Consider the following 26739-nt stretch of genomic DNA (forward strand, 5'->3'; position numbering starts at 1 on the left):
GAGGAAAGGACATCTTTTCGATCTTTCATGCAAGGGCAGAGAAAAAGTCACTCAGCAGGGCTCTTTGGTCCCATTGTTGTCCATGCAGAACCATAGGTATACTAAGGAATCACAAGTGTCAACTACCATTTGAGGGACCAAGCTACAGATTCATGTCCGTCCTTCCCTGGACTATCTTCCAAATACAGAAATCCCAAAGTCAGCAAACCAGTATATGGAATGAAGTCTAGGCTCCTGTTCAAATCTAAATCCCCATGCATAGTGTATCAGTTACTCAGAGGCCTCTGAAAGGAAGGAGACAAGGCCACAGAACACTGAGTAGACAGTTTATAGGTATGGGTGATAAGAAAGCAAGTCCTTCCTTACTTCATGTCATGAGCTACCTCAGACTACAGCCCCCGGGTGATGGTAACAGTTTGTGTTCCAGTTTACTTCCTCCTCGTAGCTGTAACATCAAGCAAAATAATTCCTCAACTAGTTACAAGAAGAAAAAAGGGTCTAACCAGCAAAGCTCAAAATCAGTAAGCACACAAGATCTGATGAAATTCTAAGGGAGGAAACAGCTGGCGAACATCTGTGAGGAGAAAGCATCAAACAAGTATATAAACAGAGTTACTTCCTAATAGACTATAGTTCTGATTTAGGTGGACAACTTCCATGGTACATATGTTCTCTTTAGCTCAGAAGTTTAAAAACTAATTTAATTTAACAAGACTTTATTAAGTGATGATAATATACATGTTGTTATACCAAGTAATCTTGGTCAAAGTTCAATGCACAGAGACCAACCAAGCCAGGCAGGGTGGCTCATGCCTTTAATTCCAGTTACTCAGGAAGTGAAGATTGGGAAGATCAGAATTCAAGGCCAGTCCATACAGAAAGTTAACAAGATCCCATCTCAACAAACAAGCCAAGCATGGTAGAGTGTGCCTCTAATCTCAGTTATGTGGGAGGTGTAGATAGGAGGATTGTGGTCCAAGACCAGCTTGGGCAAAAAGCACAAGACTCTATCTGAAAAATAACTAAAGCAAAAAAAAGGGATGAGGGCATGGCTCAAGTGGAAGAGTGTTTGTCTAGTAAACACGAAACCCTGATTTAAACCCCAGTATTGCCAAAAAATAAAAATTTTAAAAAGTTATTTAATCCCTCTGAGCCTTGGTTTTTCGAAAAGATGAAGGTTATAATAATATCTATTTCTAAACATTTAGCAAATGATAACTATTACTATTAAGAGGAAGTATTAAGTTTGTCTCCAGTGGTTAAGAATACAACCTTTGGAGTAAGAACTTTGCTTAAATCTTCCTTACGAGAAATGTGGCCTTAGGCCTAACTAAGATTTCTCATTTGTAAAATGGTGACCAAATAACAGGATATAGATCTTTAGTGTTAGTGTGAGCTCTAAATGAGGTGATTCAGACACAGTACTTACTAATGTACCTGGTGTATAGTAATCATTCAGTACATGTAAGCTGTACAAAATCGACACAACCTGACTCCTCCCTACTGTAGTTTATATTTCCAGTGGAGAGAAAAGGCATACATGTGACCAGGTTTTAAATAACAGGACATATTAAGTTAATGCATGTACCACATGTCTCAAAGAAGCACTAGGGAGGAGCAAAGGCTGGAATAATCAAGCATATTTCAGCTTTCTTATAACCCACTTTGTCATAAAGCCACGCATCACCCCCTACTCACTGCTTTTGCCCTGTGCAAGATGCTGGGCTCCTTTAAAAGCCAATATAAAACAATTTGCATCTAGCCTCTAAAACTTGAAAGCAAAAAGGGCCCAGGCAGGTAGCAAACAAATGAGTGGTGCAGTCCTTGTGGTCTTGAAGCACCACCTATGGAAATATATTCCTAGGGTAGCATGATTTTAAATGCGGGCAAAAAAAAATCAAATTTTTATAAGCAAAGAAACTCCCACTTTGTGGTCCAAACAAATATGTGTAAGACCTTAATTTGTGACTTCTACTCTAAATGTAACAATGGGACCCTGAGGTTAATCTACATTCTGGTGGCAAACCTACAGGGACCTTTTAGTTTTGTATTAGAATCTGAATGGCATACATGTACATAATTCAAGCAATACTGACTACTCAAATTTAACTACGCTCCTTGCCACAAAGTCCAAGAAAATGGAATCACCTTATAGGACACTACATGATCTGATCTCTACTACTGCTTCGGAATCTTTCCTACTATAACTAAAAGGAGGCCACGCCAGCCTCCTTTTTGTTTTCTTACACATGTCAAGGTCAGTCTTGCCTTATCTTTGTATCTGCTATCCCTCTAGCCACAGACCTTCACACAGCTACCTCCTATTCAGCATTCTAGTCTCCTCTCAAATGTCATTACTTTGGATGACTTCTCTACCTATTATTTCCTCAGACCTTCCTAGTCACCCTGTTACTTTGCCCTATTTTATCTTCTTCATAATACTCATGCTCTGAAATAGCTTGCTCATTTACATACTTATTTTTTAATATGTAAGCTCACTCACATATTAACTTGTTTATCAGGTGTCATGTTCACCAGCTTATCCCCAGCACATAAAACAGAGTCTGGCATATGATAGTCATTTAATAAAAATTTGTTGGGCAAGTGAATTAATGGATAGCTGAATGTTGCAGTCAATAGACCCTTAAACTTCTACTATGCCCTATTTCAAACAAAAAGTTTCATTGCCATTATTACCTGGTGACAATTGTAAGAGCTACATTTCATTGATATTTCAGTGTAAAAAATTCTAGGAAAAGAAAAATACCCAAAGAAAAAAAATGATCTCAAAAAAAAAACAAAACTTACATAGAAAATACCATGTGTCTCAGTTTGGCTGTTATTGACTTCTACTTCATAAGATAAGCACCTGCTAATAAAATTTGGTGGATTCTTCCATTGTACATATAAGACACCATTTTTGAAGAAGAGAGTTTTAATATGTGGAGGATCTGGTTTCACTGAAAGACAGAAGAAAGAAAATTAGCTTTCAAAAGTTTGATTATAAAATGGATAATAAAGGTTCACAAAGTTAAATCAAAATAGGACTGATGGCTTTTAATGGCATTAAACGATCCAATACATGGTTTTAGAATTTCTGAGTAGCCACAATCAGTGGGAAAATTTATTTAAAGCTGCCTAGTAAAGTAGATTTAAGGAACATCTTTGTGGGTGTGTTGATAATGTGAACTCTGACATGCATCTGGTTAAAAATGGCCGGGCTGTAATCAGGACATCTAGCTGCAACATAGAGAATAAAGGAAAGAAGTGCTTGGATTCAGATGTGCTTCTACCTGATGGGTAACAAAGTATCAGGTAAAAGGGGTTTCTGTCTCTCACTCATGCCAATCCAACACCACAATTAAAACATTGTCCTAGTCTCCACCCCATGCTCTGACATGGATGTGTCTCAAAGACATGTTAAGTGAAATAAGCTAGTCACAAGAAGACAAATGCTGTATGATTCTACTCATATGAGGTATCCAAAGTAGTCAAATTCATAGGAACAGAAAGTAAAAAGGTGGTTGCCTAGGGCTGAGGAGAAGAGGGAATTAATGTTTAATGGGCGTAGTTTCAGTTTTACAAAATGAAAAAGTCCTAGAGAGCTGGTATACAACAATGTAAATATATTTAACATTACTAAATTGTATACTTAAAATAATTATGGTAAACTTAATATTATCTGATTATAACCACAAATAAAAATAAAATATTTAGCTGGGGGTGTGGCTCAAGTGGTAGAGCACCTGCCTAGCAAGTGCAAGACCCTGAGTTCAAATCCCAGTACTACAAAAAGAATAAAATATTTTTAAAAAAGAATTAGCCAGTCAGATTTATTTTTGCAGGAGTCAACTATACATAAGATCAAGCAACAGAAGATAATGGATAATTAACAGAAAACAACTTGTGGATGTCATCTTCTGACTGAGACGGATTGCCCTTTATGTAACCATTAATTCCAGAAAAATAAGCCTTAAAACTGTATTTAGGATAAACTGCCAAACAACAAGTAGAAACAAAGAAGGCTTTGCTTCAGCCTACCACATGTAGGCTCATTCCTCTGGCCTACAAATTATGTTACCTTTGGTCCCCTCTTGGAATTTACTTCCATGGAAGGGGTAGTATATAATATTCTGCTCACAGACCTGGAAGCCTTTGTCAAATGATGGCTCTTTGTGTATAAATCATCTGTATGCATTTAGCCATAATCTGAGCTCCCTATAAGGATATTATAACAAATAAACCAGTATGCCGATGGTATTTTGCTTTAGAGATTTACAAAATGCTTTTTATACACATTCTATTATTTGCATCTTATGACAATTCTGAACTCAAAAAGGGCTACATACTCCACTTTGCAGATAAGGAAACACTTCACTTGAAGAATGTTTATATGTCTTGTCCAAAGGAAGAACTAGGACTTCAACCAAATATTTGGTGTTCAAGTTGAGGCCTCTAATAGGCCAACACTCAGCTAGTCCACCCAGATACGGCTATCCTGGTTGTTCTGACTGTTAAGAGCCTATGTCACACAGACTGTCAAATATTTGAATATGGAGGTAGAGGTGGAGGTCAGTGGTACAGTCTGTGCCTAGCATTTGTGAGGGCGTAGGTTTAATCTCCAACATAAAAAAAAATCAAATATCATCCCTGATTATACCACCTTCAATCTAAACTTTTTTCTAACTAAGAGAAAGATTATTCAGGAAATATATGATCATCTGAGCATTATCCTCTCAAGTATCAAAGTAAAAAGAGACTAGGTCTTAGAGTCAGACTACCTGGGTTCCAATTTTGGTTCTATAACTAATTGTGCTAAGCCTCAGCCTACTCCTAAGTAAACAAGGATAAAGCATCCAGCACATGTACTCAATAAACAGAATTCTCAAACTTGCTTCTTTAAAAAAGGATCTATCAAAGAATGATCTACATGAGTGCAGTTGCTTGTTTCAGGAGGATCTCAAGATTAAAATTACCATTGTTTAAAAATTGTTTGTATTGATTATTCAAAAGATATAACATACTTTTATCCACACTGTCACAGAGGGCTTCTAAAACTTACCACGGGAAGTTAAAGGCACTATATTGAAGGATGGCCTAATTTTTCCGGCATTATCCTTGACCATTATTTGGACACTGTGCTGTTCAAAACTGGAATCCTTCACTTTAGTCAGATCAAAGGAACAAGCAATGTGTTGGCCTTCTCTATAGATGTTTTCACATTGAAGAATTTTTCCTAGGCTGCTGTGCCTATAAGATTAAAATGCATTATTTTGAAAAAAGGAGAAATTTTTTAATGACTGAAAGAGATGTCCATGAAAATCAATATGCTCAATAAGGCATGATAGCGTGATAGACTTTTTAAACCCTATTTTATAATGTGGTTCACTTCTTATTCAAGAAGGAAAGACCTTTGCTGATAGCCATGGACATTACAAGAGTCCTGACCTTCTATATGAGGGTAGACATTCTGAGCCAAGAAGAGAAGTTTTACACTTCTTGAAAATGCCTACATACTGAGTCCCATGGCTCCACTCTGGTCCCCTTTTCTTGGCTTGTTCTTCTCCTTCTTCTCAAGGGGGTCATAATCACATTCTTCTCTATTTCTAATTCACTCAATCCAGTTTTTCACTCTTGTCACTGTACTACAATTTGTATCTGTGGATTCCCAATCCTGACCTTTTACCTAACTGCTGAGCAGTTTGAAAGAGTTCCCCTCTTGCTCAGTCAGTATCCAGAATATATCGTGTGCCCTCCCTTAACTGCCTTTTCTTCTAGCTTTCCCATTTTCTTCATTCAGAGCTCATTTCCCCTAGGCACCTTAGATGTTTTTAAATTACCATTTTTTCCTCCTTTCCTTATATTCTATCACCAAATTATGTTTGCAAAGCTTCTTAGAGTCTCATCTTCTGTGATATTTCCATTGTTCACACCCCAATTCATGATCTCATTGCTTCACGCTTCATGTCTTTGCCAGATTGACTTCCCTGACATTCATTATTAGTGCCCTCTGATTACTGCCAGATCAATGTTCCAGAACACAATGGTTTTCTGAGTATTCTACTCCCTCATGTGGCTTTCAATGTCTTCCATAAGGAATACTACTGGAATCTTACTTCCTATTTCACTTCTACATATACCTTCCCCAATGATCATCAGCACCTAGCCCAGTATAGAAAGACAGAATGTGCTCATTGCATTTTTTTTTTGCCTTGGCTATCAGAGAATTCTGTTTTTCAGTAACAGAGGACACAGAGTCAAGCCTTACATCATTACCCACAATGGGAGTTGTGCAAAGGTTCTACAGAAAAGGAAGATAATTTCTTAAAAAAATGAAACAAGAGTGAAGAGTCCCAAATCCTTGACATGTGACCTCAAAATCATCTGTAGCAATTTAAAATGCTGATTAAACCTTCTTCTAGAGAATGTGACTTAGAAGGTTTGCTGTGGGTCTAGGAATTAGCATTCCAGTGGAAATTCTCCAGGGAATTCTGCTGCACATTAGTTTTTTTTTTATGGTGTTGGGGATTGAAGTCAGGTTTCTAACTACTTAAGCCATGGCCCCAGTCCTGCAAATCACTTTTTAAAAATATTTAATGTATTTACTAGTATAGAAATTGTGCAAAGAAATGCTTCAATATCGAAAATGTTCTGCGGGGTGCCAGTGGCTCACGCCTGTAATCCTAGCTACTCAGGAGGCAGAGATCAGGAGAATCATGGTTTAAAGCCAGCCTGCACAAATAGCTCATGAGACTCTATCTCAAAAAAACCCATCACAAAAAAAGGGCTGGTGGAGTGGCTCAAGTAGTAAAGTATTTGCCTTGCAAGAGGGAAGCCTTGAGTTCAAACCCAAGTACCACCAAAAAAAAAAAAAAAGAAAGAAAGAAAGAAAATGTTCTTGTCTTTCAAGAGACAGTAAAAAACCTTTTTATCCTAGATGCAGGTCTGTGTTTTTATGAAAAAAAAACTTTTAAAACTAAGTTACTGTCATGACTTTTAGGATCAGACAGTCCTGGAATGCTTTCCACTCATGGCCAGAAACATAAACTAAAAACACTAAAGACACTTTTCTTACATAACTAAAGAGAACTAAGTATAAAATTCATTTAAAAAATAATGAAAGGAAGTCCTCTAATGGGCAATCTTGTAGATCCTTCTTTCATTTTTGTACCCTGAATATCTCATATGTATTCATGGAGCCCGTATTCGAAAATTTTAAACAATTTTGTTGTAAATTAGAAATAATCAAAGTCAAAATACTGGTTTTGGACAGCCTTTTTGAACTTCTTGTGAAAGATTACATACATGAAAAATCTAATGTAGAAAGTTAAAATTCACAAGCTGAATTCCTCTGTACAACTACACTGCAGACATGAAGAAGAAATGAACAAACGATGACTATTTTCCCAACTCTGGAGGTGATTAATGTAACAGAAAAATTCCCTAAAATTCATGGCCCTGGCTAGTCTGTAGCATTCAAGTCAGGCTCCTTTCATTGCCAGACTATCCCTGCAGGGACACAAGTTACCACCACAGGGCTTCAAAATAAGTATTTTGAATTTTAAAAAATGAGTACACATTTTCTGTGATATAATTTATTCTAGTAACTAAACCATTTCTGGGTGTTTGTTAATGAAAGCTGTCTTGACTCCCTGCTTTTGTGATTTTGATTGGAAAGGACCTATCTAGGGGAGTGCCTGGAAGGAGGAGTAGGCAATTCTGTGCAGTGGGAGAAGCGGCCAGCACCGGGTGCTGACTTTATCTGCAAGGGAGTCAATAATGACAGTCATCACGTATTGACAATCATTACTGCATACATGCTGGCAGTTAGCATGGGTCCAAACACTTTTCTATATAACAACCCTCACAACAGCCTTAAGAAATAGGCTCTTATTATCACTATCCCCATTTCACAGATTATAAAACTGAGACCCAGAGAGAAGAGACTTGCCCCAAATCACATTGCTAGTAAGGAAGAAAGCTTAGTTCTTTGTTTGCCTTCTTTGCTAGCAAGTCTTCAGGAACCAGAAGACTTCTCCCTTTTGATTTCTAAACTATAATCTCCTGAGTTGCTTATACATCCCAATTCCTCATCCCAACCCCGAATGTTCTCTAGCTTTGGATCTACCAAATATTTTATGACTGATTTACGGAACACTACCATGTGTCAGGTACCAGGAGAAACAAAACACAGCCCCTGCTCTCAAAGGAGACTGCAGTCTGTGGTGGGCTACCACCAAATAAACAGGAAATGACAACACAATGTACTGAATACTGTAACACGCAAAAGTACAACATGCCGTGGGACATGACCAGAGGGCATGTCTCCAGACTTGAAAGGTCATGGAAGGATTTCTGGAGAGGAAAGAGCATCTGAGCTGAGCTGAGGACAAATAGGAGACATTGGGTGAAAGGCTAAGGCATGGCTGTGAGAGGAGGCAGAATGTTCCCCACTATTCTGTGTGAACATTCAGTTGAGTGTCATTGGTTTCTGAATGTTTGAAGAGTCAGTTTGAGGAACTGAAAGAAGTTCTGATGACAGAGTCCAGGTCATAAGTGGCTTTGTCTGTCATATTGAAGACTTTGGATTTTATCATGAAGCCACTAAGGGTTTTAAGAAAAGGAGAAAACTAGGTACCAAAAGTCAGCAAGTAAAACTATAAAACCTCAAAAGAGAATTTTTTACATGGGGCAGGGGGAAACAAACTTCCAAAAGGAACCATACAATCTCAGTCCCATTTTGCTTCACCTATAGCATTTTCAACTTCATCAGGAGGACCTTCCTTCTCACTGGGAAGGAGAGTGAATATGAGCCCCAGGCCACTTTGGAGGTTTTCATTCAAAAATTTATGTGATTTCAGGAGAGAAATATGTTCAACCTGACTCAAACACTATGCACTGTAAATATGTATTGAAATATCACGTGGTACTCCAAATATTTATGTAGTTTTTATATTTTTACGAATGTATCAGTTAAAAATTAACTTAAATGAAAACAAATCTGTGGGGTATTTTGCATTCTATTTCAGGATACAGGCATGAGTGTTTTAATATGCTGAAAATACTTTTTATCAAATCATCAAGCAAAATGGGCACTCCAAGATTTTTTTTTTGTGGTACTAGGGCTGAACTCAGGGCCTCATGCATTGTAGGCAGGCGTGCTACCACTTGAGCAATGCCTCTAGCCCCAGGATGATTTTATTTTGAGGTATTGGGGATGGAATCCAGGACTTCATGCATGCTAGGCAGGCACTCCACCACTGAGCTGTATCCCCAGCTTGACATTCCAGGATAAAAGGTCATGCTTATCCTGTAGGCCTAGACACAGCCCCACACACCCCATTCTCTCATAGCCATTTTAACAAACAATAATGAGGGGGACAAAACCATGTGAAAGGCAGATTGCCAAGGACAGATCTCCCCTTCTCTATCCTGCTACCACACTGACTCAATATCCATATTTCTGAACAGAGAGGGGGATAATGGGTAACAAAATACAGTAACGGGTGTGTGGGAAATAGTTCTAATGTCTGCAGTGCAATAGGGTGCTAAAGTCTACCACAAATAATTATATATTTCAAAATAAGTAGAGGAGAAGAGTTTGAATGCATAGAAATGATAATACTGAGGAGATGGAAATGTTAATTACCTTCACTTGATCACTACACATTATATACATGCATCAAATTATATTTTATCCTTAAATATGTATGAATATTATACGTCAATTTAAAAAGTGGTCAGTGCATCTATAGGCTTTCAGGGCCTTTAGAAAGAGTAAATAAAGCTGCTTTTTTAAAAAAAAAATCCCATTCCTCAAAACATTCTCAGTCTCTGAGAAACTCCCCATCTGTGCAGTCAGTCTCCTCTTTACAGCTTCCAAGATTCCCCTCCACACCCCACAGTCCACTGGACCCTCCTAAGAGTCTTTCTATACTTACACGAGCCTTCAGCATTTACTGCCACATTTTAACATAGCTAACTGTATTGGCCACTATTTCCCTTTCTATGTTTTAAGCTTTAGGAGCAAGGATACAAGTTTCTTGCCTGCTGCCTATTCAGTGTTTTATCCACAATGTGTGCCAAATAAAAGTTTACTGAATTAAATTGGAATCACCTGGGCCTTTCTTCCTTGTTTTATTGCTAATAATTCTAGGGAGTTTATTCTGAAGGAATTCTAAAGGAAAAGGAATAATTAAAGACTAATTTAGAAATTTAACAGTTTATATCTGATATAGTCACAAATATCAAATACCAAAGCATCAAATATCAAAATTATTTTGTGAGAAGCTAAACTACTCATGGAACCATATAATTTTTCTTTTTAAAACTAGATACCACAAACTCATACATTGTGGGCAGGAATGCAAGATGATCCAACTGTTCTAGAAAATAGTTTGGCAGTTTTAAAAATAAAACTGAATATTCAATTACCATATAACTCAGTAACTGCACTCTTGTGCATTTAGTCCAGAAAAATGAATAGTCATGCTTACATAAAAACCTGTATGTGAATATTTATAGCAGTTTTCATCATAGTGACAAACTGGAAATAACTGAGATGTCCTTCAGTGAATGAGTAGTTAAATAAACAGGTACATTCATATTATGGTATACTACTCAGCAACAAAAAGGAATGACCTCTTGATATGTATAAATACTTGTATGGCTTGTAAGGGCATTATGCTGCATAAAAAAGCCAGTATTGTGTGGTATATAATGTAGGATTCTATTCCAGTAACATTCTTGAAATGACAAAATTATAGAGGTGGAAAACAGCTTAGTAGTTGCCAGAGGTTAGAGACTTGGGAGAGAGGAATGCCAAAGAAAAGGGGTGCAGGAAGTTCGATGTGGCTATACAAGGACAACTGGAAAGATCTTTATAGTGATGGAACCATGTGAAAAATTACATAGAATCACACACACACACACACACACTCACACACATGCATTTAAAACTGGTGACATGAGAATAAGATTGTGGATTGTACCAATGCCAATTTTCTGGTTCTTATATTGTATTATAGTTTCATAAGATGCTAACACTGGGAGAAACTAGATAAAAGGTACAGAGGTCTTCCTATACATTTTTTGCAACATCATGTGGATCTATATTTAAAAATTGAAAGTTATTTTTAAAGTAAACACTCCACTCAAAGCAGATGCATCTTTCCATTGAAGCAAATTGCCTGTCTTCTTGCCCTGGGGCCAGGGGTGTAGCTCAGTGGTAGAGTGCTTGCCAAACATGCACAAGACCCATAGCCTCACCACCACAAAAAGAAAGAGGGAGAGGAGGGGAGAGGAAAGGAGAGGAGAAGAAAAGGAAAAGAAGAGGAGCAAATGACAAGAAAAGGCTACTCTTTAAAAAAAAATCTAGGTTGAACCCTAAGGCTCCCAACACAATCACTGCTTCAGTAAATCTACCATGTATACATACTCACCAATAGTAAAGAGTATAGTTTGTGTCAGGACTTGTATTCCTTCCAGGGAGCCAAGAACACTTCATGTAGCTCAGGTTGTGCCAAACACACTGGAGCTCAGTCACAGCAGATTCAGGGTCACCTAGAATATCCAGGCAAGAGCTTTAGGACCCTTCTTGTCTTATAACACAAACTAGCCAATGGCTCTGTGGCCTGGGGGATGGCGAGGGCATTTTGGGCTGCTTTACCAAAAAGCTAATCCCTACTCTCTCACCCATTTTACCTAGAAGTCACCCAGGATGGCAAAAACCCAAATCTAAATTTGTTCACAACCTTCTCTCTCACCTCCTGATATGTAGAAAATAGCTTTGCTATTTCTGAAGGCCCCTCATTTACCTCTAACTAGAGAGAGAGGTTAAAGGTCAAATAATATTTCAACCATAGGCAATAACTCCAAAATTCCTAAATGAATGCAGAAACACAAACAACCCCTATTTAAAAAAAAAACTTTTATCAAGGTACAAGTTACTTCCCTATCTTTTCATTAGTACTGACACATCTTATTTATAAAAAAGTTAACAACACTTCCTGAAGCAATAATTCTGGAAATTTTCCTGAAGCATAAAGTCTTAGTAGTTACTTGTTGTATGTTGTGACTTAGGAGCCCTAAAATCTTTCCCCTTGATTTTTTTTGTTTGTTTGTTTCAGTCAGGGTTTCATTACGTTTACCAGGCTGGCCCCAAACTCCTGGGCTCAAGCAATCTTCTTGTTTCAGCTTTCTGATTAGCTGAGACTATAGACATGTGCCATCATGCCATGCCTGAAATCTTTCTGACTTGAAATCCCTATCTTTATAAAACCACTATAGTTATCATGGTTTTCTTAAAAGCACTGAATCAGAGGACCTAAAGAAGTCACAAAGTACATTTTTTCCTCATAAAACAGATCAGGATAATAGTATATACCTTACTCAATTCACATAAGCTTGTGGCGCTCAATTTACTAGAGATGTGTCATTTTTCAAATAATTATAAAATAAAGCACTATAACAACTGGGCATCATTATTGAAGTTGTCTGAGAGCCCCTCAAAGGCAGAGATATCTTCACGTTTATTAAAATCTAGTACCATGCCGGGTACTTGTCAGACTCAGTGAAGGTCTGAGAATCCAATGAAATAATGAACAATAAGCATAAGCATGTGGAACATTTGGATTTACTCTCTAAGTACCAAGAGACAGTGCTTTCAGTTGTTACCTTCAGGGGGTGAGATGCACTTTTCCACCAAAATGCTAGGCTTCTCACTTTCATTGGTGCTACACTGGGACCCCACTTGCAGACAGATCCTCTCATTTAGGGGTACTTCCTTTGAACGATGAGTTTCTGGAGCAATTTGCTGAGGTTAGAAAATTAAGAAGACAATGCTGTAGCAAACACACCAAAACACAATTAAATAATAAAGTATTGTATGCCCAAATGTGTTAAAAATGCTAAGTTCTCAACTGGGGGTTATTTTACTCCCTGCCATTCCTGAAAACACTCAGTAATGTCTAAGGCCATTTTGGTTGTTGTAACTTGAAAGGGGACACTACTGGCATCTATAGGGTACAGGACAGGGATGATACTAAGCATGCTATGAAGTGCAGCACAGCCCACCTTCCTCCTTCAAAAGAATTATCCTGTACCAAATGGTAGTAGTGCCACCAATGAGAAACCCTAGTGTAAATAAAAAATAAGTTTCCACATTTTAAATGTATGAACTTCATGAAATTTACTTATAATCCTACTATGATAGCATATCAACTGTCTAAAAGCAATTTAAAAGCAAACACCATATGATTATCAAAATTCAATGCCAAGCACATCTAGCATACTATCAACATTACGGTAAAAAGGATTATTTTAAACTGCAGTAATCTTGGTTTACATCTGGGGACTGAGTCAGGCCATAGAGAGACTTTTCATCAAATACCTTTCTGTACTGCTTGACATTTTGACCATCTTTATCAGTATGTAAGTTTCAAGGGTTGCTATATGCACTTAGTATATACATTCTTATACTGAAAAGTAGATAAGCTCTGTACAAGTACAGAAAGCCAACTTATAGACATTGTAAAGATGTAAATCACAAATCTGATTATGATTAGAATAATTTGGTTAAAGGGATCTCTAGGAAATTAACATTTCCAGAAGTGAAAGAGTTGAGTAATTAAGAATGGAGCCACTTTTAATCAGAGCTCCAAGGAGAGCACTTCCTGTTTTGCAATAGTTCCGGATTCAAGTTTCAGGTGGTATTTCCTTCCATAATGTTCTGATGGCGGTGAAGGGGGAAATTGGTCACAGTTAGCTCTATCTAACATCCCAAGCAGCTATCCTGACATTTCACATGCATGATGCCAGCTGAGCATGAGGGCAACTTTGAGATACCTCCGAAATCAGGACATAAGTATACCCTTTGAGAAGTAGCTGGCAAAGCAACAATGAAAACCAGAGCATAAAGAAAAAAATCACTTTATAGAGACAGAATAGTTCTTAGGCCCAGTGAACACAGGACTCGAGACGAGAGTTGGTCAGCCTGGAAGAATAGGAAAAGGAAGTATTTTCAATCAAATTCTGGCTGGGAGAAAAGAGTTGGTGATTTAAGCCACGTGGACAAAGCAAAGCTCTGGTTATCCTCAGAGGAGCCTCCAGCTATTCTTAGTCAAGGACATTTTCACAATGAATTCTTGATTCCTTGCCAAGAAACCTACTTTATTACTGGGCTTCCCATATAGGTTCTGCCTACAGGGATGTAACCTACCTGGCTGACAGAAGTCTTCCAGGAATGCTTCACCAATTTAGTTTTTCACAACAAAGAAATGATTGGCTCCTGAGAGATGACTGTATACTGAGGGACTGAGATTTCTGAGCCTGTGAAGCTGCAGACCAATCCCCAGGATCATGGTGATGGTGGCAGGAAGGCTTCGAATGCAAATTTCACCAACTTCATGCTTGTACTTCAGCACAAGTTCTACATATCCCTGAATGAGTCACACTGACCCAAGAATCCTTAATAATTTTTGTTTGGAGCTGCATTTGCCCTCTGAGGACACCATGGGAAAATGTACTGACATAAAACCATAAATTAGGACTGAGGGTGTTATCTCAGGAGTAGAGCAGCACTTGCTGGTCTAGTAAGTGTGAGGCTCTGAGTTTGATCTCCAGGACCACAAAAGTTTTTATGACCATAAATTAGAATTGGCATGGAAAACCAGTTGGAAAGCTGAGGAATTTTATCACACAAAGATTTTTATTATAATGGAATTTTTAAATTAAAAAATTCTTTACTAGCTAAAGCTGAATCTTACCTCTTAGGCATATTATTCATATGCCTAAAAATAACTTAAAAAGAGACTAAGATAAAAGATTAAAAATAATAATTAAAAACATCTTTCTAAATTTTAGGTAAATAATATTAAATTGATATGAATAAAGAAAGAACTCTGGTTATATCAATGATTGCCAAGTCAAGCATACCTCTGTCAGACAAGGAACTAAATTCCTCCCAGGAGATCTTGATGAGTTGTATGTGATTGCTCCCATATGACTTTTGGCTTTGGTGAATCATGCCACTGGTAGCTGCTGTAATGATATTATTCTCCACCCCTTAGGGAATCTGCCTCCTATGAAATTTTATCAAAACCAAGGCCACAGTCCTGAACTTATCCCTCCCTCTGGGGACCAATGTTCACTTGGCTCATCACACCTTTCCTAACTCCAGAATTCCTTTCTCAGAAAGAGGGGAAATCAGCTTCAGCTTCTGCCTCTCTGTATGCCTGGGGTGAAAGGCATTGTGATTAATCCATCCAGTGGGACTTCCCTATCTCTTAGTGATGAAAGTTACCTAAAATCTGATGCCAGATCCTTCTTCCACTTGCCAGATTGGGGAACTAACAGACATTGATGAAGCAATGGTGGAGGGCAGCAATTGAAGTTAATCTTAACCTTTTAAAAAGTCATCTGTAAATTCCTGTCTCTCATTTTGATGAGCCTCTCATATGAAGACTGAAAATAATGTCCAGAGTTTATCTCATTTAGCAACTTGGGACCATTAGTACTTGTTTGCATAAGCCCCCTAACCTGTACAAACCATCACAATGCCACAGCTCAATATGCTTTAGGGGTATATAAAGCCCCGTTTTTGCCTATGACGTTAATGCTGCATCCAAAGTACAGAAAGAGGAGAGGAAAAATCACTCCTGCCAGTAGTTTTCAACCTCAAGATGGTATACTCTGGTAGTTCCAGACAGGAAATCTCTCATCACCAATTGGAAGGAATAATCTGCATTTATCACTACTGTGGGATTGACAGCCATCAACCCTATCAAATGCACAGGACTTAGGCAGAGATCACACTATGGTTTCCATCTGGTCTCAGGGGAAAAATGGAGGGAACAAGATTAAACAATAATATTAGACTGAACCATATAATACTGACAACTTTTAACCATTTGGTCCTATAATATCGGCAATTTCATATGTTTCAACCTAGCAGTACTACTAATAACAGCAGCTAACAATTACTTGAGCGCAACTATGTCAGGTTCATTACAAACCTCTTCTTTAATGCATGTGCCATCCATATGAAGTAGGTACTATCATGGCCCTCCACACTGTCCCACATTTTGAAAGCAAGAAAATGGAGGCTGAGACTTGCCCAAGGTCAGACAGCTTAAAAGGGGAAAAGACAAATTTTCAAACCCTATTGCACTGCCTCCTCACTGCAATTAAGTCTAAGTTTAGGTCTAAATTTCTGTAAGTATACTGAAGAATTAGCACCTTTCTGGGCTAGAATATCAGCATGCCTGCACACCTGGCATCCCTGACAGGCTAATGAAAAGAGACCTGAAAGGTGACCTCTGCTCAGGCTTTCAATTAAGTACTTAGGTAACTAGTGGATTTATGCCCAAAGGTACTTAAGTCTCCTTAGTTTTCCTGAAATTTTCAAGGCTGATCTGCCAGAAATTAGCACTAAGACTCCAAAGAACCTAAGGCCCTTCCCTAGGAACAAGAGGAAGCCAACAGTACCTAAAGGGGAACTTGAGTTTCAGGCTTCTAGTCTATTAAAGGACCTATTTTGAAATGCAAATGCTTCCAAAAAAGCCTGAATTTGTTATCAATTAACACCTAAGGCATAATTAACACCTCAGCAGGGAAGGCAGGCGAGAGGGAAGCAGATTAGCAAATTTCCCTCTGAGGAGGAGTCTGCTCCAGTCTCACTATTAAACTTGCATATACATTATTTTTTGTGTGCCAGCAAGCCAGGGAAGTGAGGGGGGCTCATTCTACATAAAAGGACACTAAGGATCGAAGAGGTTAAGTCATTTACCTCAGCCAATGAGCCAACTAAGAGTGATATACCAACTAATCAACTAGAACTCAGTTCACCTGAGTTCTTCTTGCCACCAAAGCTGTTGGTGATTTTCTAATTCACTATTCTAAACTCCTGTCACTAATAATAGCTTCACATTCTGCCTCCCCAAAGTCCTGAACAAATTCTATCCCAAACACTGCTACCCCTACATATATATGGAAATTAGGTACAAAACAGTTGAATGACATTATCATAAATTATCTAATTCTGTCAAAAGATATTTATTTACATTAGCCGACTACATTTGACTGGAAAGGTTTAAAGTTTCATTTTTTTCTCAGACATCAGGAAACCTGCTCAAACCCACGTGCCACCAACATCTTTTTTTTTTCACTTTCTATATGGCCATTTACTTTTAGACCACATAGTTCTTGCACTCTGTCCATATTTGTGATTGGCAAGATGGTAAATGTGCAAATTGAGAGTATTATATAGATACAGGTGATATAGCTATAAGCAGGAACACAGGAACAAATTTTAATAACATGATTATTACTGGGTGTCTAACAGATAAAAGATATCCAGTATTTCCTATCAAAGCAATCTCAAATACACTTAATTATCAAATACTTGGCAAATATTTTTAAATGTTCAGCTCTGTTAATAGGTGTTTCTACAATTTTCCCCGAATGAAATTTGGACATAATCCAAAATAAAATTTCTACTTTGATGTAAGATTTAGAATTTGGCTCATTTTTGGCTCCAATTCATAGTGTTTAATTTACCCCCACCAATATCATATGTTCTAGAAAACTTACCTTATCCTGTTTGTCACCAAAGTGGCTAAAATACCTGAGACTACAATTTGGACTAGCTCCCTCAGGAGGACTCCATGTCCATATTACTGTGCAGAGGTTTTCCACAGAGACACTCAAATTTGTCACAGGTGGCTGAATTTCTGTTCAAATCAAGCACAAAAAATTATTATTTAATCCAGAGTAATAATAGCTGAGTTAACAATATCTAACATTTACTGAGTCAGGCACTGTTGTAAAACTCTAATCCCCCTTTGACATAGGATTAGCCTCTTTTTAAGATGCAGTGACTGAGGCACAGGGAAATTTGTTAAACACTTGCTCCATATCCCTTGGTTAGAAAATGGAACCTGGAAATGTGGCTTCAAGGTCACATTCTTTTTTTTTCCAGTACTGAGAACTGAACTCAGGACCTTGCTAAGCAAGTGCTCTACCACTTGAGCCACACCCTCAGACCCCAAGGTCATACTTTTTCTTTAAACAGGTCCTCTTCAGGTTTATTTGTAGAAACAGCATAGAACACCAGTCCCCTGCAGATGGCAGTCAGGGGGTCACATAAATCCATCTGTCCTCACAATGGCAGACAGAGGCCTTTACTATGGGCCTTCAAGGGGGCTTGGGCACCTTTGGGAGCCTGCGCCTGAGCCGGAGATTGAGCAGGAGTGGAAGCTGGAGATGCAGCCTCAGCCTTGGCTTTTGGTCAGCAAAGCCTGCGATCTCTGGTCATGTAGGTACGAATACGCTTCCCAAGCTTGGGGTGGGCAATGAAGGCAAGTTGTTCGAGCTTGTGGTTGGCACCCTTTGGGATCTTGTGTTTCTTGACCTCTTTGGGCTTTACGAGGGCCTTGATAGCCTTGGCACGTGCACTCCTGGCCTTGGCACTGTTCGCCTGCATCTTCTTCAGGCCCTTCTTGTGCTTCTTAGCGAAACACATGTTCCTTAGAAACTTAGAGTCTGCCCCTCTTAAGAGATTCATATCTTTGTGATCAGAGTACTCGATGCCATTTCTGTGCCATTTTCAGGACTGGTTGCGCATGGTATGGTTCTTGGACTTGGTCATATCTGCACCTCGCTGCCAAAACTCACCATAATCCACCAAGGTCATACTCTTAAATATAGTCCTCCCTAATTCTCCATGTGAGATTCGTTCCAGGACCCCCTGTGGATACCAAAATCTACAGATGTTCAAGACCCTTATGCAGTGTTTTTATATAACCTATGTTCATCCTTCTATTTCTTTTTCTTTTGGGGGGATTTGGATTTTAACTCAGGGTTTTGCACTCATAAAGCAGGCGCTTTACTGCCTAGCTCCATCTGCAGTCCATTTTACTCTGGTTATTTTGGAGATGGAATCTCACAAACTATTTAGACTGACCTCGAACCTAGATTCTCAGTCCTCCCAGTCTTAGCCTCCCAAGTAGCTAGGATTACAGTCATGAACCACAGGCACTCGGCTCCTCCTATATACTTTATTTTTTTGTTATCATTTTATTGTTGTACTGGGGATACATTGTGACATTTGTAAGAGTTCTTACAATATGTCATAGTTGAATTCACCCCCTCCATCATTCTTCTTTATCTCTTCCTTCTCCCATTCCTTCTATATACTTTAAATCATTTCTAGATAATTTGTAATACCTAACACAATGTAAATGCTATGCAGATCATTGTTATATTGTCTTATTTGGGGAATAATTACAAGAACAAAAGAGCCAGTATGTACATCATTTTTTAGAGTATTTTTAAACATTTTTGTTAGCATATATTAGTGCAGAGGGATTCATTGTGACATTTCCATATACGCTTACAATGTTAGGTTTCATCCCCACCATCATTCTCCCTCATCCTCCTCTCTACTACTTAAAATGATTGACAGGTTTCATTGTTCTATCTTCATACACGTATGTAAAGAACATCAACCATATAGGTCCTTCTTTACCCTCTCCGTTCAACCTCCCTCTCCTACTAGTACCTTCCCTCTGACAGGATCTATTTTATATTCCTGTCCTTTTTTAGAATATTTTTGATCTGCAGTCAGCTGACCCACAGGCCAAATGTACTTGCTATACAATGAACACAAAGAAAGAGTAGACTTTTAAATACTAGTATTTCCAAGTTGTTCTTCAGGAATTTGGGGTTCCTGATACTTTGGATCCACATCTTGATACAGATAGTTAAATCTTAGCAGTACTTTGAATTTAAGAATCTTGTCTTCAATTGTGCTTGCTAACACAATCTGGTAATTGTTTCTATTACACACACACACACACACACACACACACACACACACACACACACACACACACACACATATAGCTTTTCCAAAGAAGTACTGAGAAAGTGATTTAGCATCCCTTGTTGTTCCCCTGAGGTCTGAAACTAAGCAGCTGGAGCTGGTGCTTTGACTAATCTGAAGAAGGAAGGGAAAAGGGAAAAAGGAGAAACATGAAACACCATTTCAAACTCTCCTGAGAACTTCTAAGACCAGTACTATCACAGTTATTCCCCCAAAACTGAATGGGAGTACACAGGAACTCTCTGTCCTCTTTGCAACTTTTCTGGAAATCAAAAATATTCCAAAATAAAGTTGATTTAAGTCATTAAAAAAATCAAACCAGGAGTTAGGTAGACATGCCTGCAATCCCAGTACTCCCAAGGCAGAGAGGATCAAGAAAGAGTTCAAGGCCAGCCAGGCCTACATGCAGGAAAGAACGCATCTCAAAAACACCCTCCTCCCCAAAAAACAAAATAATAATTCCCCCAAGAGCTGGGGATATATCTCAGTAATAGAGTACTTGCCTAGCATGAACCAGGACTTGAGTTCTAACTCTAGCACCACCGAAAAAGTAAAAATTATTAATAAAAATAATTATTGAAGGACTATAGTTACAGTACTTTATCAAATGACATAGTTAAGTTGTATACGCTAAGCAAACACTTTGGAATACACTGGGCATTTTAAATAATCAGCAATACTTATACTGTTACCTTTTATTCTAGGCAAAAAATTCCATCTGTCCCACATCATCAACCCCATAGGTACAACATAGTTGAAGTTTCTATAACAGTCAATTTCATATATAACAACAGTCTATAAAGTCCCTTGACCATCGCTCGATATTCATTCCCTCTCTCCTAACTCTACTATTTCTAATCATTTATCCTTTTTATTAGTGTATATTAATTGTAAAACATAATGGGTTTCATTGCTACATTTTCATACATACATATCAATGTACTTTGATCATACCTAACTCTACTATTGATAGCTTTCCCCAAAGCCCAATTGTGGGAAGGAACAGCTGGGAGCGGAACAAGGCCTTTGGAGAAGTAAGGAATTCCTATCACACTCTAGGGAAATTTCAATCAATTTTTGGTCAGTTTTGGCTTTTAACACAGTAGTGGCTACCCATTAGCCATCTCAAACCACAAGGCAGGCAGATGTGCATAGTTCCTGGAGCAACTTTCACACAGCTTGCTAGAGCCAGGGTAGGCAAAAAGGACCCTGTCCTCCACATACTAGAAATCTGCATTCTGATCACAGAGGTAGAGTCAAAAAGGTCAGGGCTATTGTTGTTATGAACCCATCTCTTCCAGCTAAAGTGACTTCCAGAAGATTTAGAGGACTGGCACCCTTCCTCTCCATCACATTTCTCCTTTTGGGAGCCAGAAATAAAGACCAGGACATTAACGTGAAGACCACTAGAAAGTAACCTTGCCTGCACAGAGAAAACTCCCAAAGGACCTAACAAGACCTTAAGTTTTTATCTCAGGCTGTTCCTCAACATAGAGACATGTGCAAAAATGAAAAATAAATATAAATAATAAAAGCCAGAAAACCCTGGAGAAGGGAAGCAACTGCTCTCCAGAATTACTACATTATTTGATTCGAATGGCCAGTTTTGAACAAAAAAATCACAAAGCATGAAAATAAAAAGGCACATATGGGTCATTCAAGACAATGGTCCCTGTAAAAAGGCAGACATGTTAGACAAAGAGTTTAAAACAAATGCCTTAAAGATGTTCAAAAACTAAAGAAAGATGTGGATAAAGTAAGATTTTCAAAAGTCAACACATAAAAAATGGAAATAGCAATAAAAAGAAAGAAAACCTAAAACAAAACCAAAAAGAAATTCTGGACATGCAAAATACAAAAACTGAAATGAAGAATTCATGAGAGGGATTCAAAGGCAGATCTGGTCAGGCAGAAGAAATAATCAACAAACTTGAAGAGAGCATAAGGGAAACAATCAAGTCTGAGAATAGAAAGAAAACAGATTGAAGAAAAGTGAGCAGACCCTCAGGAACTTGTGGGATATCATCAGTGGACCAAAATATACACTGTGGGGGGGGGGGTTCCAGGAAAGGGGCCAAAAGAATATTTTAAGAAATGATGAGAATAATGAGAACTGGAGGTGTGACTCAGCAATAGAGTGCTTACTTTGTAAGTGTGGAGGCTTAAGTTCAAATATTCCAGTCCCACCAAAAGAAAAGAGGGGAGGGGAGGAAGGGAAGGGAGGGGAGGGGATGGAAAGGAGAGGACAGCAGAGGAGAGGAAAAAGGAGGGGAGAGGAAAAAGGGAAGGAAAAGGAAGGGAAAGGAAGGAAATGAAAAATAAAAAGAGGCTGAAACCTTCCCAAATTTGAAAAACATGAATATAAACATCTAAAACTTAAGGGACATGATAAAAGAAGTGCTAGTGGGGGAATTTATAGCTATAAAAACTTATATTTAAAAGTAACAAAGGTGGTGGTAGGGAGGTGGCCCAAACAATGTATACACATGTGAGTAAATGTAAAAATGATAAAATAAATAAAAGTAATGAGGGCTAGGGGTATGACTTAAGTGGTAGAGTACCTGTCTAGCGAGCACAAGCACCTTAGTTCAAACACCAGTACTGCTCCCCCCCAACAAGAGACTGATGTGGTAATACCTGCATACAATCTGGCATTGGGGGGTGGGGGGGAGAAGAGGCAGGAAGATCTCAAGTTCCAGGCCAGCCTGGGCTATACAGCGAGACCATGTCTCAAAAAAAAAAAAAAAAATCTCAAGCCAGGTCATGCTTGTAATCCTAGCCACTCAGGAGGCAGAGATCAGGAGGATCACTGTTTGAAGCCAACCCAGGCAAATAGTTCACAAGACCCTATCTTGAAAAAACCCACTACAAAAAAGGGATGGTGGAATGGCTCATGTGGTGAAAGTGCCTGCCTAACAATCATGAGGCCCTAAATTCAAACCCCAGTGTCACCAAAAAAAAAGAAAACAAAACTCAAATCAACAACCTAACTTTACAACTTAAAGCACTAGGAAAGAAAACCAAACTGAATCCAAAGTTATGAAAAAGAAGAAAACAATGACGATTACAGCAGAGACTGATGAAATAAGGAGAAGAAAAATGAAGATCAATGAAAACAAAAGTTGGTCTTTGAAAAGATCAAAGTTGACAAAGCTTTAGCTAGACAGACTAAGAAAAAAGAAAGAAGACTGAAATTCCTAAAATCATAAATGAAAATGAGTATGTTACTATTGATTCTAAGAAATAAAAAATGATTATAAGAAAGTAGTATGAACAACTGTATGCTAACAAATTGAATGATGTAGATGAAATGGATAAATTCCTAGAAACACAAAACCTACAAAAACTAAATCACAAAGAAATATAAAATCTGAATAGGCCTGTAAGTAGTAAGGAGATTAAATCAGTAATTTAAAAGTCTCCCAAGAAAGAAAAGCACTGTATCTGATGGCTTCGTGGGTAAATTGCACCAAACATTTAAAGAACTAATACCAAACCTTCTCAAACATTTCCAAAAAAGTGAAGAGGAAAGAATACTTCCTAACTCATTCTATGAGGCCAGCAATACCCAATATCAAGACCAGAGAAAAGTAATAGAGTGCCTGCCTAGCCAGCCTAGCAAGCGTGAGGCCCTGAGTTCAAGTCCCACTACCTCCAAAAAGAAAAGAATGAAGGACAGGGAAAGGAAGGAAGGAAGGAAAGAAAGAAACAAAGAAAAAGAAAGAAAAAACTACAGACCTATATCCTTTATTAACTGATGTACAAATCTCAACAAAATACTAGCAATGTGAATTTGGGAGCATATGGGGGGATCTATTCACAGAAGGATGAGTCAACATATGAAAACTGATCAGTGTAATAATGCCACATTAACACAATGATGGGGAAAAAAAGCACGTGATCATCTCAACTGACACAGAAAAAGCACTCAACAAAATTCAGCAACTGGGGTTGGGACTGTAACTCAGTAATAGAGCATATGCCTAGCATGCACAAGGCCCTGGATTCAATCCCCAGCACCACAAAAAAAACAATGACCTTTCAGAACAAAAACATTCAACAAAGTAGGAATATAAGGAAACTATTTCAACATGATAAAAAGCTTTATGTGAAAACCCCACAGTAAACATCATACTCAACAGTGAAAGCCTGAAAGCTTTTCCTCCAAGATCAGGAACAAGACAGGGATGCCTATTTTTGCCACCTATATTCAATATACTACTGGAACTTCTTAGCAGAGCAATTAGACAAGAAAAAGAAAAGACTTTCAGTTATAAAGGAAGAAGTAAAATTATCTCTGTTCTCAGATAATATGATCTTATATGCAGAAAACTTTAAAGATCCAACAAAAACCTATTAGTAGCAGTATATGAATCAAGACAAAGTCAACAAAAAATTCCTATTTTTATATACTAAAATGAGCAATCTGAAAAATAAATTATTAAAATTCCATTTATGATAGCATCAGTATGAATAAAATACTTAGGAATTGATTTAATCAAGACATCAAATGCTTGTGCAATGAAAACTACAAACCCTCATGAAAGAAATTAAAGAACACATAAATAAATGGAAACACACTATGGTCATGTACTAAAAGACTTAATACTATTAAGATGTCAATTCCTAAAATGATATACAGATTGATTCAATGCAATCCTTATCAAAATTCCAAAGACATCTTCTTGTAGAAATACACAAGCCCATCCTAAAAGTCATATGAAATCCCATGAGACCCTGAATAGCCAAAACAATCTTGAGAAGGAAAAACAAAGCTGAGGACTCACTTTTGGATTTCAAAACTTGCTACAAAGCTACAATAATGAAAGCAGTGTTACTGGCATAAAGGCAGACATATAGACCAATGGAATAAAATAGACTATCGCATGTTTGGTCTAATGATTTTTGGCATGGGAGCCAATACCACTCAATGGTCAGTCTTCTCAACAAATAGTACTGGGAAAACTGGAAACCACATGAGAAAGAAGGGAAGGTAGACCTTATCAAACACCAAGTCCAAAACTGAACTCATAATGGATCAAAGACCTAAACTGTAAGATCTAAAACTATAAAACTCTTAGAAGAAAATGTAAGATGAAAGCTTCATGCCACTGGATTCAGCATTGATTGCTTAAATACGACTCTAAAGACACAGACAACAAAAGAAAAAATCAACAAGCTGGAATTCATGAAAAAATTTAAGATTTGCGCATCATATAAAAATATCAATGTAGTGAAAAGGTAACAAACAGAAGAGAAGAAAATATTTGTCAACCATATATCTGATGAGAGATTAATATCCAGAACATAATAGAATTCTTAACACTCAACAACAAAGGACCACCCAACTCGAAAATGGGCAAAAGACTTGAATGGACATATTTCCAAAGAAGATATACAACTGGTCAAAAAGTACATGAAAATGATCAGTATCACTAATATTTGGGGAAATGTCAATCAAAACTATAATGAGATATCACTTTGTACCCATTAGGATGGTTACTATCAAAAAAACAGAAAATAGCCTTGGTGCTGGTACCTGTAGCCCTAATTACTCAACAGACTGAGGTGGGAAGACCACTTGAACCCAGAAGTTTGAGCCCAGGAGTTAAATGCATTATGAGTGCATTTAATAACACTAAAATGTGTTTAACTCCTGGGCTTAAACTCCTAGGTTCTAACTTGTAAGTTACCAAGATGATAAATTTTATGTATATCTCAATAAGCCCATCATAGTTTGAAAAAATAGGAAGAGAAAAGTATTGGTGAGGAAGGATCTGGAGGAATTGGAACCTTTGTGAATAGTTGGTATAAACCTAAAATGCTACAGCATTATAAGTATAACAGAAAACAGTATAGCAGTTCCTCAAAAAACTAAAATCAGAAGGGCTGGGGATGTAGCTCAGTGGTACGGCACTTGCCTAGCATGTGCCCTGGGTTCCACAACTAGCACCACATAAATAAACAAACAAAAAATAGAATCATATAATCCAACAATTCCACTTTTGGGTATGTATACAAAAGAATTAAGAGCAGAGTCTCAAAAAGCTACACCTACACCCATGTTCGGTGTTATTCACAATAATATGGAAGCAACCCAGTGGCCATTGACAGACTAAGGGATAAGCAGAATGTGGTATATACATGCAGTGGAATATTATTCAGTCTTCAAAATAGAAGGAAATTCTGACATATGCTACACTTTAGTTGAACTTTGAGGACATAAGCTAAATGGAATAAGCTACTAACAAAAAAAGACAAATATTGTAACTCCACTTAAGTATTTAAAGCACTCAAAATCATATAGACAAAAAGTAGAATGATGGTTGCCAAGATTTGGGGGGAGTTGGGAACAGGAGTTATTGTTTAATGGGTATAGTTTTATAAGATGAAAAGAGTTATGGACATGAATTGGTGGTCATGGTTGCAAAACATTGTAAATGTATTTATTTTTGTTGGTACTCAGTGTTGAATTCAGGGATTCAAACTTGCTAGGCAGGCATTCTGCCACTTGAGCCACTCTACCAGCCCTGATTATATTTAATAATACTGAACTGGATATTTACAAATGATTAAGGTGGTAAATTTTATGTTGTATGTAAGGCATTTCTCAGCTTAAGATGGGGTTATGTCTCAAATGATCATAAGTTGAAAATATTGTAAGAAAATACAATATGGTGTATACCTGTAGTCCCAGCGACTCAAGAGGCTAAAGAAGGAAGACCATTTGAACCTAGCTGCTCCAGACCAGCCTGGGGAACAAAGCAAGGCCCTGACTCAGCTGGGTATGATGTAGCTCAGTGGTAAAGTGCTTATCTTTCATATGTGAGGCCCTGGGTATGATCCCTAGCACTGGA

General features: G+C 37.9%; 1 protein-coding gene and 1 pseudogene across 1 annotated transcript in view; both read right to left on the minus strand.

Moving 5' to 3' along the window:
- The window catches only part of Il13ra1 (interleukin 13 receptor subunit alpha 1), a 53716-nt gene that overhangs the window by 21891 nt on the left and 5086 nt on the right, over nt 1-26739 (minus strand). The window contains exons 2-6 of the mRNA XM_020181661.2: nt 17590-17729; nt 12676-12814; nt 11442-11562; nt 5063-5250; nt 2809-2960 (exon numbers count right to left, since the gene is read on the minus strand). Coding sequence (XP_020037250.1) covers nt 2809-2960; nt 5063-5250; nt 11442-11562; nt 12676-12814; nt 17590-17729 — 740 coding nt within the window. The remainder of the gene's footprint in view (nt 1-2808; nt 2961-5062; nt 5251-11441; nt 11563-12675; nt 12815-17589; nt 17730-26739) is intronic.
- Nucleotides 17753-23025, minus strand: LOC141419783 (large ribosomal subunit protein eL29 pseudogene; annotated as a pseudogene).

This window comes from Castor canadensis, chromosome X (assembly GCF_047511655.1).
Source record: "Castor canadensis chromosome X, mCasCan1.hap1v2, whole genome shotgun sequence".
Lineage (NCBI taxonomy): Eukaryota > Metazoa > Chordata > Mammalia > Rodentia > Castoridae > Castor > Castor canadensis.